The sequence below is a fragment of the Drosophila miranda genome, chromosome 3 (genome assembly GCF_003369915.1).
Source record: "Drosophila miranda strain MSH22 chromosome 3, D.miranda_PacBio2.1, whole genome shotgun sequence".
NCBI lineage: Eukaryota > Metazoa > Arthropoda > Insecta > Diptera > Drosophilidae > Drosophila > Drosophila miranda.
Genome location: NC_046676.1, coordinates 24,075,902 through 24,091,862, shown reverse-complemented (window position 1 = coordinate 24,091,862; position 15,961 = coordinate 24,075,902). Strand labels below are relative to the sequence as shown.

Genomic DNA, 15,961 nt, shown 5'->3' with positions numbered 1-15,961 from the left:
ATTAACATGGATTTAGAAATCTTTATTCCCATTTCCCCATTGACGGTACTTAATTTCCCGTTCCTGCTAAACCGGCTTAAACTATCCGCCACCTTTCTTCCGCCCCGTCCAGCAATTAAAGAATGTTGAATTGCAAACATGGCTATTATAGGTAGAATATTGTATATTGTATTTGAAAATCTAGTTGCTGCCTTCAAACAGAAGCTTCATGGATAATGAGGCCATGAAATTCAATTTCCACTTTTCAGAATTGTATAATGCCAAACAAAGAGTTTCCAGGTGTTGGGGCATATATTAGCAATACATATATGAGAATAAGTTTTCTTTTAGGTATCGACGAAAGAAAGCCAGAAACCTTAGAATCCTCTACATCAACGATTAAAACTTAGGTGTTTTCTAACATTACGTACGTATGTATGTACTCTCTGGTTTCATCTTAGGTCCTAATACATCTTTGAGGTTTGGGGGAACTATGCGTATACATAATATTCATTCACTGACTCCTTTAGTATTCATTTAAGGAGGTTTCGTTCAGTATACTCGACCAAAGCTTGACTCGTGGCCCCTGGAATTCGCTAGACACGTGCACCTCAAACCCCTTGTAGGGGGCCGGCGCATTGACAAATTCCTGGTAATCACAGATCCCACTGGGGCGTGACTGAAGGAGCGATTCAGTACAAGGTTTCACTGAGTCCATATTCCTAGGTTTGCTATGGGAGAGAACTATTTAATATCTGACCAACGCTTGGCTCCGTTCCAAGCACTCACCCGAATCCGGCAAAGTGCACAAAGTAATCCACAAAGGAGTGAATCACCTTGGCCTCAGTGGAGTTCCGCTCAAAGTCGGGAAAGATCAGCGGAGTGCGAAACAAGTAGAGCAGATCATCGCAATGGACCACGCCGTACTTGCCGCTGACATTCGCCGAGGTGTACGCGGAGGCATAGCTCAGGGGACCTCTGTAGTTGAAGCTGTACAGATAGAGCGGAGGCGGGCGCTGCTGGCGCACATCCTCCCTGATGGCATTGTACAAAGGATGCTTAAATCCCCTGTCAGTGATGAGCTGAGAAGTGCATCAGGATATTTAGATACATATGATTGATAGGTCCATCAGATCAGTCACTTACATCCATGAACCCCTGGACAGTCTTTTCGTTCACCTCGTGCTGATCCTGAAAGTACTCCTTCAGGATAAGGGTCATGCTGCTGGCCAGCCGCTCCTCGTTGAAGCTGGTCGGGAACTCCATCAGCTCCTGCAGCAGCTCGTCAAATCTCAAATTGAAGCTCTTGCGCAGCGTCTCATTGCCCATGATATTCACCACGCGGACCGCTCCCTCGTCCGGAACTGTTCCCACCAGCCAGGGAATGGGCATTCGACTGCCCTGTGCCACAAGTCGGCTGGGGTGTTCGCTGAGAAACGCTTTCGCGCCAACACCCTGCTCCACCACGGGACGGAAGTTTGTCATGTGATCCACGTCCCAGAACTTGAGGCCATCGCCGGCGTCCAGCAGTCTCGTCGCCTCCACATGGCGCAGGGATCGTGCCAGCTTCACCGTGCTCAGGTTTTGGGCCTGTTTGATTCCGCAGAGCTCGGCCACAAGACGGGCCTGCTCCAAGGGCTGCTCCGTGATGGCAAAGGGCACGTTGGCTGTGCCGCTCATGCTGATTGCGCCGTGGAAAAGACCTTTCGACCTGGGACTGAGAAGGTGCAGGTGCGTGGCCACTCCCCCGGCACTTTGGCCAAAGATGGTCACTCGCTTGGGATCGCCACCGAAGGCTTCTATGTTGCGTTGCACCCAGCGCAGGGCGAGGTTCTGGTCCTTGAGGCCAAAGTTTCCAGAGATGGCTGCATCCTGGGTGGATAGAAAACCTGCCACAACAAGGGACAAGGAAATGGGATGAACTTTTAATGAACTACAACTGTTTACAGAGACTGGTGCTTACCGAAAGGCCCTAGGCGATAGGCCATGGTTATCAGGATAACCTCACCCGAGTCCATAAAGTATTCTGGTCCCGTGACTTCAGGTCCAGCGGAGCCACTGAAGAATCCACCACCATGGATGTAGACCATTACAGGGAGCAGGGCCTGTCCAGAACGTGGAAGCTGCAGAAATGACTCAGATAAAGACTAAAGGCAGATAAAACAAGTTAGAATAGCACCACCTCTGGCCTGTAGACATTCAGATAGAGGCAATTCTCTTGGCCAAAGACGATGGGAGTAGGCAGCAGATAGTTCTTCTGTATACAGTCCGGCTTAGGCTTGGTGGCATCGTAGAGGCCAAGCAGCTTGGGCATAACCTTGGGGTTCTAGATGGAAAAATACCGCCCTGACATTACATGGAACTCCTTTCCCTTTCGGATTTTCGCGCAGAACTCACGCTGAGTCGCAGCTCTCCCACGGGTGGCAGGGCATATGGAATGCCCATGAAGGCCTCGAACCGCTCCGACTGATAGCCCTTTCGGTGCGTGCCCTTCACGCAGCCCACACTCGGCGGACAGACGGTCAGCTGGTCCAGAGCCAGAGTCGGGCACGAGAAGAGCTCTAGCACGAGCATGAGCACGAGCGGCACCAGCATCATCCGTAACTGTATCGCCTGATTCATCGTCTGGCTACAAAGAAACCGAAATCGAAGCCGAGCCAAGCTAATGGCCATCTTTATGGATCATTAATTATGCATATCGAGTGGATGGTTATTTATGAACGGTTTTTTGATGCTTCCAAAACCTTGCTATTGCCCCTCAAGATGATGTCAACGTTAAATCGGTTCGGATGTGACACTCTCTACGGTTCCCAGGGGCTGCCGTTGCATAAATTGCATAAGACTCCTTGCAGCTCGAAAGGAAAACTCACTCGGAATATAGAAAATCTGGAGAACGTTACACGACGGCGAACCAAATTGATCTGAGGGGTTTCGTTGGTGGAGCTTACAGTTTGGTCTGTAGTCGTTGCTTCGAAGAAAACTCTGCTCTGCGCTAGCCGAGCCGTACGTTGTTGTTGCTATTGCTCTTGTCTAGTATCTCGACTGAGTGACTGAACTCGAAATGGAAAATTAATTCAACAACCAACAGCACTACCCGTACAATGGGTAAAACTCACACAAGGCGTATGCTTGATCAGAGCGGATATCAATTGATCTGGAACTGCATTTCTGATGCAGTCGCAGTCGCAATCGCGATCGCTTTGAGGTAATACACGGGGCAGATCCAGCAGTACCAGATCACCAACGGGAGAGGATAGTGGAAATACTTACTCTGATCTGCAAAACGGCTCCGCTCCGACTACGATCGATTGCCAGTTCACTTTTCCTTTTATCCTGGAACCGTCTCCATTTTGCTGCCCTGAGTTTCGAGACTCTCCACGCATCTGTTGAAAGGGAGAATTGCCATTTCCCCTGTCTTTCCATATATGTATTTACATTGGCCTTGATTGTCGGGTATCTTATCTCATCACTCTTCCCATCGGGCCCATCGTGTCTTTTATTCGCACTTAATCTCGTTTCTTGCATTGTCTGCAATATGCAAAACTGACCTTCGGAATCACAGCCGCAATCGCAGCAGCAACATGCCGATCGCTAAAGGGAGGAAGAGATATATAGACAGAGAGAGAGAGTGAGAAACAGCCCCAAGTGCAAGTAGAGCCCCCCCCACACACAGTTACAATTGACATTGAGTACACGTATTGTGGAACGAAAGTGTCTTTTAGAGGAGACTTTAATATTACAATGTTCGTTCCAGTGCCAGATATTGTGTAGTATTCAAATTTGTAGCTTTATGTTATGTTAACCTTGAAGAAATCGGTGCGCGAACTGGATTCTCAGAAAAACAACCTTTTCCATATTGGATAGGCTGGCAATTGGACGTCCTTCAGTATGTCTTCCTTGTAGTTGCCAATGGTGCCTCCAAAATGGACATAGCTGCACATCTCATGATCCGTGAAATCTGATGCTTTGCAGGATGTGCCACTGTGGAAGATCCTAAGTCAGGGAAGAGCATACATATCATAAATACATATAGAAATTCTTCCATATAAAGTTGGAATAAAACCTCACCCGGTTTTGGCAAAGTCCACCATCATGGAGGTCATTCGTTTAATGACCTCAGCATCCTCCGAATCCTTGGGATAGTCCTCGACAATGGCTGAAATTCGTATGGCGTGCAGGGCATCGTCCATGTGGGCTGCACCCACCCCATACTCCACCGATGCACCACTAAACAGGGCCGAGAGGGTGCGCAGACCACGGTACTCGAAAATGTATAAGGAAAGCGGATTCTCCTGAAGATTGGCGTAGCTCGCATACGTGGAGGCCGACTCGTAGAGCGGATAGTAAAACCCAAAGTCGCCTGAGATCTCGGCCAGCGGCACGAGTGTATCGTTGCTAATGGTCTCTCCCTCGAATCCATAGGCGTCTAAGATTTCCCGCACAACCTGAGGCGATGTGCCGTCAGGCAAATGCAAAATTTGTGAAAAACGCTCCAAGAAGCGCTCGTTGAGCTCCGTCCGCAGGTTTTGATTGTCGAAGACGTGCAGAAGGGCAAGAGAACCCTCTCCAGACCTCGCAGTAACGCCCAGCAGCCAGGGGACCTGATTGATGCGTCCCTCAAGGTGAGCCTGCACCGGATCCTCGGTAAAGAAGGCTTCCGGACATCCCACTGGCTCGACGACTGGTGGATTGCTGATTAAGGGAAGGCTATCCCAGACTTTTAGGGAATCTACCGTGGTGTGCAGTTTAATAGGATCCAGCTCACGCAGAGCTTGGGCCAGGTCCTCGGAGTTCAGGCTCTCTGCCCCCTCAATGCCCGCCACAGCAGCCAGCTTTCGCGCCTGGGTCAGGGGATCCTTGTTGATTTTCAGATATGGTGATAGAACTGTGCTATCCAAGGACATGGCCCGTTGAAAGAGTCCTATAAAGAAGAAAAGAGTTAATCGAGTGTCAAATGATTGTACAGTAAAGCCCACCCTTTGAGCTGGGGCTGAGCATGTGATATTGGGCCGACATCCCTCCCGCACTGTGGCCAAAGATCGTCACCAGCTGAGGATCACCTTCAAAGTCGGCGATGTGCTGCTGCACCCACTTCAAGGCCAAGCGCTGATCCTTTAAAGCGAAATTTCCCGGCATATTTGTATCGCCAGTGCTTAGGAATCCTGCAAGAGATCCTCTCTTCAAGAAACTGTTGACAATTACTTCCTCAGAGCTCACCTAATGGGCCCAAGCGATAGGATACGCTGACCATAATCACCTGTTCCGTGTCCATCAAATATTCGGGACCACTGGCAGCCGGATGGGCAGAGCCGCTAAAGAAACCTCCAGCATGGAAATATACCATGACGGGCAGGAGATTTCCATTGCGTTTCTGTGGAAGAAAGAAAAATTAGACCATCCCAGCGTCCGTTGCACCCTCAAGCTCAACCTTTGGCCTGTAGACATTCAAGTAGAGGCAATCTTCCACGCCAGATACTGTCCATGAGGTGCCAAAGTAGTTTCTCTGCAGGCAACTGTCCTTGGCTGTTCCTGCATCAAAGATGCCCTCCCAGGCAATGGCAGGAACTGGGTTCTAGATTGGTATACATTATTATGCTAAAATTATAAAAGGACTGTCCTGAACTTACCCTGAGTCGGAGGGAATCCACAGGAGGCTGGGCGAATGGTATTCCCATGAAGGCCTCGAACTCCTCGCCCTGATATCCTGGCATATGTGTGCCCCTCAGACAGCCAAGGTCCTTCAGACACACATCTAAAGGATCGCCGACAGCCGCACTCCAACAGAGAGTTAGAGTCAGAAGAACTCCAGACCAGAGCAGACGCATTTCACTTTGATTTATGGGCAGCCAAACACGTCTCCCTTTTATAGAAAACTACGACTTCCCATTGACATTAGAGTGCACAAATTTGTATAATCATGTCCCGCAATTGTAGATTGCACTTGCTCAACCTCCCCGAAATATAATTCCAGTTATTTTCAAATCCTAAGATACGATATTTTGTTGTTGATTTGAAAGTATGAAAGTCAAACCGTGGCTGCCCACCAAAGCAGTTCGTATGCAAATTACATATCAAGAGTGAATTTTTCTATGGCCTAAACACGCATTCAACTGAGCTCAGCAATTAGGAGATAAAATTACATTATAATAATGACTATATAACTAGTGAATGAGCAATAAAAATAGGGGGCGGTAATTGTCGTTTTCGAAAACCCACCATAACCTTTTTTCGACCTATTTACACACATTTGCGCGACTCGACACACGCAAGCTAATGCTGCAAAAGAGGATTGCCCAACAGTTTCAAAAACAACATACATTGCATGTGCATGACGCGCCAAATTAATGCAAGACTCGACACCCGAAAATCCAAAAACAATACTTCCACAACCGATGCCAGGGAGACGCACGTACGAAAAGTAGAGAAGACCGTACCGTTGATTCGCGAGCTCCTCTCCAGCGGGAAAGTTGGCCTTTTATGTGCACTGTGACCTTCAGCTCCATTTACAATAACCACTGATATTGAGTTACAGTTAATTTCTTTATTGTGTAACAGATGAGAGACACTTCTCTTTAATTACAAAATTCTCGTTCCAGTTCCAGATATTAAGAGACATTCGTTTTAATAGTATAACAAAATTAACACTAGAATACAGTCGGATCTCGAAATGGATTCTCAGAAAAACAACCTTTTCCATATTGGATAGGCTAGCAGTTGGACATCCTTCAGTATGTCTTCCTTGTAGTTGCCAATGGTGCCACCAAAATGGACATAGCTGCACATCTCATGATCCGTGAAATCCGAAGCTTTGCAGGATGTGCCACTGTGGAAGATCCTAAATCAGGGAACAGCAAATATATCATATAGCTTAGAAGCTCTTTCATAGAAAATGGAATAAAACCTCACCCGTTTTTGGCAAAGTCCACCATCAATGAGGTCACTCGTTTAATGACCTCAGCATCCTCCGAATCCTTGGGATAGTCCTCGACAATAGCCGGAAACCGTATGGCGTGCAAGGCATCGTCCATGTGGGCAGTACCGACTCCATACTCCACCGATGAACCACTAAACAGCGGCGAGAGGGTGCGCAAACCACGGTACTCGAAAATGTATAAGGAAAGCGGATTCTCCTGAAGATTGGCGTAGCTCGCATACGTGGAGGCCGACTCGTAGAGCGGATAGTAAAACCCAAAGTCGCCCGAGATCTCGGCCAGCGGCACGAGTGTATCGTTGCTAATGGTCTCTCCCTCGAATCCATAGGCGTCTAAGATTTCCCGCACAACCTGAGGCGATGTGCCGTCAGGCAAATGCAAAATTTGTGAAAAACGCTCCAAGAAGCGCTCGTTGAGCTCCGTCCGCAGGTTTTGATTGTCGAAGACGTGTAGAAGGGCAAGAGAACCCTCTCCGGACCTCGAATTGATGCCCAGCAGCCAGGGGACCTGATTGATGCGTCCCTCAAGGTGAGCCTGCACCGGATCCTCGGTGAAGAAGGCTTCCGGACATCCAACCGGCTCGACGACTGGTGTATTGCTGATGAAGGGAAAGTTTTCCCAGACTTTTAGGGAATCTACCGCGGTGAGCAGCTTAATGGGATCCAGCTCTCGTAGAGCTTGGGCTAGGTCCTTGGTGCTCAAGGTCTCCACATTTTCGATGCCTGTCACATCAGCAATTTGCATCGCCTGGGCCAGAGGATCCCTGTTTATCTTCAATAATGGTGATAGAATGGTGCCATCCAAGGACATGGCCCGTTGAAAGAGTCCTATAAAGAAGAAAAGAGTTAATCGAGTGTCAAATGATTGTACAGTAAAGCCCACCCTTTGAGCTGGGGCTGAGCATGTGATATTGGGCCGACATCCCTCCCGCACTGTGGCCAAAGATCGTCACCAGCTGGGGATCCCCTCCAAAGTCGCCGATGTGCTGCTGCACCCATTTCATGGCCAGGCGCTGATCCTTTAAAGCGAAATTTCCCGGCATATTTGTATCGCCAGTGCTCAGGAATCCTGCAAGAGATCCTCTCTTCAAACTGTTGACAATTCCTTCCTCAGAGCTCACCTAATGGGCCCAGGCGATAAGGTACGCTGACCATGATCACCTGCTCCGTATCCATCAAATATTCGGGACCACTGGCAGCCGGATGGGCAGAACCGCTGAGGTAAGCCCCAGAATGGATATAGACCATGACGGGAAAGGGATTTCTATCGCGTCTCTATGAAAGGAATGAAAGTTAGTTTAAATCTGCCTTTCCGTTGCACATCAAACGTAACTTTTGGCCTGTAGACATTCAGATAAAGGCAATCTTCTACGCCCGAAACTGGCCATTTCTCGACAAAGTAGTTCCTCTGCAGGCAACTGTCCTTGGCTGTTCCTGCATCAAAGATGCCCTCCCAGGCAATGGCAGGAACTGGGTTCTAGATTGGTATACATTATTATGCTAAAATTATAAAAGGACTGTCCTGAACTTACCCTGAGTCGGAGGGAATCCACAGGAGGCTGGGCGAATGGTATTCCCATGAAGGCCTCGAAAACCTCGCCCTGATATCCTGGCATATGTGTGCCCCTGAGGCAGCCCAGATCCTTCAGACACACATCTAAAGAATCGCCGGTAACCGAAAGCCAGCAGAAAGCTAGAGTCAGTAGAGCTCCAGACCAGAGCAGGCGCATTTTAGTTTCATGTACGGGCAGCCAGTGCGGCTCCCTTTTATAGAAAAACTTAACCGAACACTCTAGGGTACAATAATCTCAATCTCATGTCGCCAAGCTTCCCAAAAGATAATTCCAGCTATTTTCAAATCTTAAAAAACATTGTATTGATTCTGTATTTAAAGTACAAAAGGCAAACAGTCGCTGCCCACCAAAGCAGATCGTATGTAAAATACATATCAAGAGTGCATTTTCCTATGGCCTAAACACGCATTCAACTGAGCTTAACAATTAAGAGATACAATTACTTTAGTACTTGAGTGTAATGACTCTATAACTAGTGAATGAATTCAACTAACAATGAACAAAAGGGGCGGAAATTGTCTATACGGGAAGCCTAGGAACCGTAACCATTTGTAAATCTAATAAGACGCTCGATATTGATCTCAGATAGCTGTCAGACTGCGACGCTGTGAGGCAGTTAGATCTGGATGCCACATGTCCAGGATGAGGACCAGCCGAGGGCGAGTGCCATTGTGCCAGACCTCGTGCTCGAAGCTGTCATCAAAGATGATTAGTTCGCCTTCGCGCCAGGTTCTAAAAGGTAAAATCAAATGAGATTTTGATGGTGAAAAGCTTCCATTTCCACTAACCTTTCCTGCTCTGCCACTCGAAGTGAGGTTCGCTCTGGCTCTGGAGCCACCAGCGTGAGATGCGCTCTCAAGCGGCAATTGGTGGGACCACAATGCGGCCACACATGCGTCTCTGCCTGCATCACACTGAACTTCACCTGTCCCCGTCGACAGCCGCTGGATTCGGGGAACTCTTTCAGCAGACTGCAGGTGATGGGAGCCCGTTGGCAGTTCTTCCTAATAAGCTGCCCCTTCGCGAAGAGCTCGAACTGCTGCCAGATGCCCATGTGGCGCAGATTCTCCGTTTCATCTTCGAAGTAGCCGCGATGGCTGAGGAGGGCCAAGGCCTCCTCACGGATGGCTATCCAGTTGTGCTGTAGTTTCCTTAACTGCGAGTTGTAGCCCGTCTCCGAGGGTTGCCAAAAGGGTTGAGCTCTCAGCTTGGGCTCATTGTAGAGCGATCTCTGATAGACGCTGACGAAGAATCCCCTAGCCACGCCCTGTCTGTGCACTTCCACAGCCTCTGGCTGTCTGGACAAACGTTGGAGCGTTTCTCCCAGGGCGAGGTAGAAGTAAGCCTCCTGTGTGCCATCTGCCTTTGACTCTATGGCATTCTGCAAGTAGGACAGCGCCTGAACGTAGTCTCCATGGAGCTGCTTGAGGGCCAGGCCGAAGTGGAGCTGTGCCACTGGATCTGCTGGCCAGAGCTTCAAGGTTTCAGCTGCCACAAGCTTCACCTGGCGCATGCTGCAAGCAATCTTGTCAGATTAGAGCCGCAATAGGATTTGGGCTTGAACCTTAGCTCACCTACTTATTGGCCGTTAGGTGGGTGAAAGAGAGTTGATTGCGCAGTCGCGGATCAGCAGGCAAACGCTCGATGAGCAGCTCGTGAATGGCCACTGTTTGGTGATGATAACCTGGAGCAGAGACATCATGAGAAGATTTTTCAAGAAGAACAGCATCTCCAAAACTCACCCATGAATCGCAAATGCTCGATGCAGCGTTCTCCAGCAGAATGAAACTCTCCATCGCTGGCCACCAGCTCGCCAAAGGCCAGATATCGTTTGTAGGAATCAATGGCCTCCAACAGTCGCTGGTTGCTGCGCTCCCTCTCTGCCAGGCGCTCCAAAAAGTGGGCACGGGCCAGATGGGCCAAGGGCTCGTCGGCATAGTATTGGATGAGCGTGTTAAACGAGCGCAGGGCTTGGGCATAGTTCTTTGGGCGGGGATTAGTTCGCGGTTCGTCAGCCAAAACGCACACAAAGACGGGTTAGATAGGGTTTACAGAACATGCAATTAGTACAAAAATAATGAAGCTCATTAGAAGAGGAAACACAATTTTCAGAGGACTTCAGGGGGACATCCCATCGAGGAGGCCCCCTCCAGTGGGTGTGTCTGGCTGGAGGAGGCCGCCATTGGTTGCGCCCAATTGAAAAGCTTTGACAAGAGGGTTTCCAACAAGCCAAATCTTACGTTTTGGATCTTATAAAGCTAAACAGTTTATAGATCTAGTGACTAGCAAAGCAAACATGAAACTAAAGCTATGAAATGAGTTTGGTTTTGTGTGATTTAATGATTGTTGAGCTAGAGATATATCGAGAGATTCCTTGGGTTATTCCTTGGCACGAAGTCTTCAAATCTGTGACCTACCTCCCGGATCATTTCGGCATTGGCCTGACGCAGCTCCTGTTGAAACGAATCATCTGCGGCCGGAACCGGAACCGAAGCCGGAGCATCTGTGGTAGGATCCTTGGGTTTGATTTCTGGTTGGGTTAAAGATTGATTGGATTTGATGTTTATACAGTGCAATGAAAAGTTCTTTGAACGGTTAGGGCCTAGACAGAGCTCCACCTTATACATATGAAGTGTTAGTGAGGCGTTTCTATTGATAGTAGGAGTAGGAGAAGTTCTTCACTTACGATCGGTTATGGATCAGATGGTGTGTCTTAAAGTAGAGTGTAGCTTATGGCCATGACTGAGATTATTTTAGAGTCTTAAACAATACGAGAGTATGTCGGATAAGTCAATGCAGTGGAGGACATCGAGAGACGGAGGCGATACTGTGTGAATTGTACATTTAGTAATTACGTGTCCAGGTTGGATCGTCGGAGTCCGGATCGCTTTCGTACTCCTTAACCGGCAGACGGCCGTACTTGGCCTCCAGTCTGCTCATTAGATCGGCATCATCCACGTCGGATATCTCGTCCTCTTCCTCATCGGATATCTCGTCCTCCTCGTCTGTCTCTCCATCGTGTTCGTAATCCTCAATAGCCCCGTCCTCGTATTCCACATAAAGATCACTGAAGACCGAAGGCTTTATTGGTTCGTTTGTCTCCTCTGGCTCCTTGTTCTTCGTTTCATCTGATGGTTCTGGCGATGACTTGTACATAGAGCTCATCTGCTCAAAGGTCTCGGGCACATAGCTGGCCGACAATGCCACATCACCATCACCGGCATCCTCTTCTTCGATGTCGCTGATCTCCACTTCGATTTCCTCCTCGATTTCGATTTCCTCCTCGGAATATTCTTGTTTTTGTGAAGGAATGTGATATTATACAAATTAATATTAATGGATACATTTTGGATCCTAACTAAAGACTTCAAGATCACTTCCAGCTGCAGCTAGAAATGATTTCGAAGCATCTTCGATAATCCGAAGTTCTGAATTGGGATATAAATGAGCTCTCCAACCATCGTCCAGCAGCGGAATTTCCTCCAGGTCGTCTGGTATCTGATCCTCGTCCGTGGCAATCGTCAGGCGGCGCCTCATGATCGCCTCCGGTGGGGGCGGCTCGTCTTCGGCTACACATTCATCACGGGATATATTTTTGGTCAACATAATGCGGATTAAACTATTACTAGACGGGCAACAACAAAGCCATACAGCAATTTCCATACATACATACATTGGTGGAAATAGTTAAACAAAGCTGTAACTACAATAAATTTACAAAATTACAAAATTACAAAATTAAAAAAAATCATAATCATAAATAATAAAGAAAGTGCAAAAGGTTAGCTCTGGCCCCGATTTCTCAACGTATTTCGTTTAAAATAAAAGAAATTTGTATATTTTGAAAATCGAAAAGAGAGAAATCGAGAGCCGAGACTTTGTTTTAGTTCTGTTAATACGTCACAAATCGAATTGGAGACATTGAGAGTGTTGTTGCCAATGGCTTTTGGTGGGTTAGAAAGGAAAGCGTCGCTTTGGTTACAAACTGTCCGAACATACAGTCCTCAAGCAGACAGCCAGATAGAGAGATGCAGTAACATTGATTTTGGCGTGCTTTGGCAGAGATCACAGATCACAGAGCAGAGAGCAATGGAGGAGTAGGTCAAGCATTGAAGACTCACTTGTATTCGGACTTTTCCTGATCAATACAAGACGTGAAACTAAGGCAAGTGCAACGCCAACGCCAAATTTAACGGCAACTGTAAAATGATTCAGGTTTTAGTATCAGAGAACAAACAAGATTTGTTTTGCACTTTCTTGTACAATATTTTTTCTGTGGTTTGTGTGTGCGTGTTTGTAATAAGGTGGAGCAAGAGATGGTCTGTCAGTTCTTAACGTTCTAGGGCCTTAGGGACATCCGTTCACTGTTCCACTAGGTATCGCCTCAGAAAGGGACTCAACTTACGCGATGCTAACCAGGAAGAGCCCTCTTTCGGTTCTTCCTCATCATCGTCTTGTTTCTGCTCCTCGCTTTCGTCAAGGTCGGGTCTTCTCACTCGCCGCACCAGATCTTCGGGTTCCTCATCGAGGGACTCAAAGTCGTCATCATTGTATTTGTCCTGCAGATCGTGTATCGAATATTAAACTTATTTTCAAAGAAATTGCTTTCTTTCACCTCATCATATTTATCAACTTTGGCATATTTAGTTGTGGCAGGGACCCTTTGTGCTTTCGATTGAACAGGCTCTTCGATCTCCTCCTCGTCAGCCTCATCGTTGTCCTCCTCATCTTCCTGCAAGATGGCAGACAGATAGTTATCTAAGTGTTCAATATTTAAACAAAACTTAGACTCTACCTCATCCAATTTGGCTGTAGAAGGAGCTGGCTCCTGCGATTCTGCCACTTCATCTTCGGCATCGTCCTCGGGTTCGTCTTCTTCGGGTTCCTCTACATCGTACTCAGTGGTGGCTTCTGCGGTGGCCTCTGTGGTAGCCTCAACAGTGGCCTCTTCAACATTGTCTTCGTCTTCATCGTCATCTTCTGGATCTTCGTCGGTGATGTTTTCGCCAGCATTGTTATCCTCCTCTTCGTCGTCTTCTTCCTGCTCCTGCTCCTCCTGCTCCACCTCTTCTTCATCTTCTTCTTGCTCTTGCTCTGTGTCTTCTTCTTCTATTTCCTCCGAAATAGGTTCTTCTAAAAGAGAAACAGCTTTAAAAATATATTTATGCATTATGTAATGCTTGGCCTACCTTCTTCTTCGTGATCGTCATGATCATCATCCTCTTCTTCCTCTTCTATTTCCTCCGAAAGGGGTTCTTCTAAAAGAGAAAAAGCTTTAAAAAGAGAGTTATGCATTAGTGTGTTCGGCCTACCTTCTTCATCGTGATCGTCATGATCATCATGCTCATCCAAAGCCTCTCCAGAAGGTTTGTTTACGTCATGGGCATCATGCTCCCTTCGATGCTCGTCGACCAAACCATTAAAATAGTTTGAGAAGCGTGACTCAGATAACGGAGTGTCCACTAAAATATATTTTCATTACCCAAACAAGTATCATTTAGTGGTTTCTGGACTTACTATCTTCAAGGCCACGATTCTCCAAGATGATTAGGCCCACGAGGCCCAAGAGAACTGCCATCAGAGAGAAGAATATGATCTTGGCACACCAATTGCCACCGGTGTCGTGCTCGTGATGCACGTGCAAGTGTACATCGTCGTTTCCCATCTTCGTAATGTGGACGCCATGGGAAGACTCGTCGTCATCTGTGAGTTCGTGTGTGCGATTGCATGGTAGTGAATAATAAACACATGTGATTACAAATTGTTTAATTAAATGCACCTTCAGACAGCGTGGGGATAGACAAGCGGTTGATTTAGTAACAGAAAACCATTTAGGGGGTTGGAGAGGGTAGGACGACGGATGTGGATATGGGATATGGGACGGAGGGGCTTTGGCTACCTTGGAAGCTGGACTGACGCAGAACAGTCACATCGCCGTCAGATTTGCGATCATCTAAACACAAATAGTTAGTTACAATGAATGCCAAAGCCATTTAGAATGTACTACCCCGAAAACAGCTTCCATCCTGGATTATTGTACCCGCAGAATTTCCCCCACTTGTGTGACACCGGTATTACAATGCGATAAGAGAGGGATTTGTTTATGCCTAAATATGTGCAATAATAAACAAAGAACCCGCCAGTCATGCTCTTGGGCAGATGGCCAAATAAAATTAAATTGCTTTACATATAATTTCGGTGTTTTTGTTGCACTGCCTGTCCAAAAAGAGAATCTTCTGTGGGTGTAATGGCCACAGACGAAACGGGAAGTGTCGTTCCGTGTCTTTGTGCAGCGCATTAACAGCGTTGGAATCATGAATTATGGTCGAGGTGATTTCTTAGCCTCCCCCAGTTGTTAGTCTTTATAGATAAGCCGTGAGATAAGACCCGGGATAGCTCGGACAGAGTGAAAGATACAAGATAAAAGACAGAGCAGTCTCCCCAAATAATTTCAAATTAAAATCTAAGCTAACCAACCCGAAATGTTCAATGCCCTTTTTCTTTCTACGAGTCATAAAAGCCACACATAGACCCCCGCATATGTCCAATACATATACATACATACATATTTTTCTATAGTGGATCGGCACACGCATAGCGACAGAAACAGGCGAGATGTATAATTTTATATAATAGGGCAAAGTTATTTTTAAAGGCACTCGACAATATTATTTTGCTAATAAAAGAAATGAACTGCTTGCTACGCTCTTAGCGGCGGCCGCAGGGAATTTTACACAATCTAACGGTCACTGCATTTCACCGTTCGTCACTGATGACAGGGAAAGGAGTGATGGAGAACTTACCGCGTTTTCTGCGCTTATCCTTGCGCTTTCGCGGCTGCACATCCCCCGACATTTTCCTGGCCTGACACTAAATTTATGCCAATATGATGGGGGGGAAACGTATGTTGTTTTGTGTCCAGATGTCTATAGGTGTCGTCGGCGGCCACAAAGACCGGGCTGGCAGCGTTCCCGAACACGATCGCTGTACGTAACGAAATGCGAGCAGCTCGTCGTCGTTGGAAATTATTTATAAAATGTGCGCCGTTGCGTTTCGACGTTGCCAGACGTCCTGTGGATGGGAAAATATATATTGCAATAGTAAATTGCAATTTAAACTAAACTTGGTGGTTAAAAAGTACATTTGAGCCAACTTATTGTTTTGGTCCTTCAAGTCCCGAGCACAGTCGAACTGGGTGGCAGCTCTGTGTTGGAGGCGGTAAACAATTATTCAAATACGGCCAGGCTAGCGGCTTAAGAAACCCCAGTAGCAAACACCAAGCAAGTGTAATATTCATTGATTTGCCCATAAATATCATTATTATTCCACTGTGTTCAACAAATAAAGAAATGTGACTGCATACACAACAAACAGCAGTTGTTCACCGGCTTAAACAGAGGGGGTTGAATGGGTTAGCTCGAATTTTTCATCGGCATTTTGGGTATATTTCGGTATATTTCTTCGGACTGACGGTATA

At 47.1% G+C, this 15,961-nt stretch overlaps 4 protein-coding genes across 19 annotated transcripts; all 4 read right to left on the bottom strand.

Annotated features, from left to right (window-relative positions):
- Positions 1-145: 145 nt before the first annotated feature.
- LOC108160294 (esterase E4) lies at positions 146-2,946 on the bottom strand. 3 transcript variants are annotated; one of them, XM_017294202.2, is made up of 7 exons: positions 2,850-2,946; positions 2,377-2,641; positions 2,162-2,305; positions 1,943-2,102; positions 1,126-1,868; positions 769-1,061; positions 146-710 (listed from the first exon to the last, which is right to left on the bottom strand). In XM_017294202.2, the coding sequence occupies exons 2-7, from the start codon at positions 2,599-2,601 to the stop codon at positions 506-508; spliced, it is 1,770 nt and encodes a 589-aa protein (XP_017149691.1). In that variant the 5' UTR covers positions 2,602-2,641; positions 2,850-2,946; the 3' UTR covers positions 146-505. The 3 variants fall into 3 exon arrangements, with proteins under 3 accessions (XP_017149691.1, XP_017149693.1, XP_017149690.1); XM_017294204.2 differs by having other exon boundaries at positions 2,377-2,652; positions 2,850-2,908; XM_017294201.2 differs by having other exon boundaries at positions 2,377-2,898.
- A 729-nt stretch (positions 2,947-3,675) lies between these two features.
- Positions 3,676-5,833, bottom strand: LOC108160295 (esterase-6-like). Its single transcript, XM_017294205.2, has 6 exons — positions 5,607-5,833; positions 5,408-5,551; positions 5,197-5,350; positions 4,956-5,141; positions 4,048-4,900; positions 3,676-3,972 (listed from the first exon to the last, which is right to left on the bottom strand). The coding sequence occupies exons 1-6, from the start codon at positions 5,802-5,804 to the stop codon at positions 3,813-3,815; spliced, it is 1,695 nt and encodes a 564-aa protein (XP_017149694.1). The 5' UTR covers positions 5,805-5,833; the 3' UTR covers positions 3,676-3,812.
- Positions 5,834-6,584: 751 nt separating this feature from the next.
- LOC108158080 (esterase-6-like) lies at positions 6,585-8,728 on the bottom strand. Its single transcript, XM_033390504.1, has 6 exons — positions 8,443-8,728; positions 8,244-8,387; positions 8,032-8,185; positions 7,794-7,979; positions 6,886-7,738; positions 6,585-6,814 (listed from the first exon to the last, which is right to left on the bottom strand). Exons 1-6 carry the CDS (start codon positions 8,638-8,640, stop codon positions 6,655-6,657), a joined length of 1,695 nt encoding a protein of 564 aa, XP_033246395.1. The 5' UTR covers positions 8,641-8,728; the 3' UTR covers positions 6,585-6,654.
- A 33-nt stretch (positions 8,729-8,761) lies between these two features.
- Positions 8,762-15,499, bottom strand: LOC108160291 (aspartyl/asparaginyl beta-hydroxylase). 14 transcript variants are annotated; one of them, XM_017294184.2, is made up of 16 exons: positions 15,288-15,498; positions 14,384-14,437; positions 14,002-14,187; positions 13,797-13,946; positions 13,674-13,742; positions 13,280-13,632; positions 13,100-13,216; positions 12,890-13,043; positions 12,606-12,683; positions 11,943-12,053; positions 11,340-11,777; positions 10,902-11,014; positions 10,227-10,467; positions 10,063-10,168; positions 9,273-9,998; positions 8,762-9,216 (listed from the first exon to the last, which is right to left on the bottom strand). In XM_017294184.2, exons 1-16 carry the CDS (start codon positions 15,337-15,339, stop codon positions 9,066-9,068), a joined length of 3,099 nt encoding a protein of 1,032 aa, XP_017149673.1. In that variant the 5' UTR covers positions 15,340-15,498; the 3' UTR covers positions 8,762-9,065. The 14 variants fall into 14 exon arrangements, 12 of the variants coding, with proteins under 12 accessions (XP_017149673.1, XP_017149675.1, XP_017149676.1 ...); XM_017294186.2 differs by having other exon boundaries at positions 13,280-13,617; XM_017294187.2 differs by having other exon boundaries at positions 13,280-13,614.
- Between the last annotated feature and the right edge of the window lie 462 nt (positions 15,500-15,961).

What these genes read in the sequence shown, in the direction of transcription:
- LOC108160295 (XM_017294205.2), bottom strand. Translation starts at nt 5,804, where the DNA reads ATGCGTCTGCTCTGGTCTGGAGTTCTTCTGACTCTAACTCTCTGTTGG. An exon ending in TGAATGTCTACAGGCCAAAG is followed by an intron (nt 5,351 to 5,407) that starts GTTGAGCTTGAG and finishes TTTCTTCCACAG; the next exon opens with AAACGCAATGGAAATCTCCT. An exon ending in GTGGACTTTGCCAAAACCGG is followed by an intron (nt 3,973 to 4,047) that starts GTGAGGTTTTAT and finishes TCCCTGACTTAG; the next exon opens with GATCTTCCACAGTGGCACAT.
- LOC108160294 (XM_017294204.2), bottom strand. Translation starts at nt 2,652, where the DNA reads ATGGCCATTAGCTTGGCTCGGCTTCGATTTCGGTTTCTTTGTAGCCAG. An exon ending in TGAATGTCTACAGGCCAGAG is followed by an intron (nt 2,103 to 2,161) that starts GTGGTGCTATTC and finishes TCATTTCTGCAG; the next exon opens with CTTCCACGTTCTGGACAGGC. An exon ending in CTATCGCCTAGGGCCTTTCG is followed by an intron (nt 1,869 to 1,942) that starts GTAAGCACCAGT and finishes TTGTTGTGGCAG; the next exon opens with GTTTTCTATCCACCCAGGAT.
- LOC108158080 (XM_033390504.1), bottom strand. Translation starts at nt 8,640, where the DNA reads ATGCGCCTGCTCTGGTCTGGAGCTCTACTGACTCTAGCTTTCTGCTGG. An exon ending in TGGATTCCCTCCGACTCAGG is followed by an intron (nt 8,388 to 8,442) that starts GTAAGTTCAGGA and finishes ATACCAATCTAG; the next exon opens with AACCCAGTTCCTGCCATTGC. An exon ending in GCTCAGCCCCAGCTCAAAGG is followed by an intron (nt 7,739 to 7,793) that starts GTGGGCTTTACT and finishes TCTTCTTTATAG; the next exon opens with GACTCTTTCAACGGGCCATG.
- LOC108160291 (XM_017294184.2), bottom strand. Translation starts at nt 15,339, where the DNA reads ATGTCGGGGGATGTGCAGCCGCGAAAGCGCAAGGATAAGCGCAGAAAA. An exon ending in GCGTCAGTCCAGCTTCCAAG is followed by an intron (nt 14,188 to 14,383) that starts GTAGCCAAAGCC and finishes ACGAACTCACAG; the next exon opens with ATGACGACGAGTCTTCCCAT. An exon ending in CTACAGCCAAATTGGATGAG is followed by an intron (nt 13,217 to 13,279) that starts GTAGAGTCTAAG and finishes GCCATCTTGCAG; the next exon opens with GAAGATGAGGAGGACAACGA.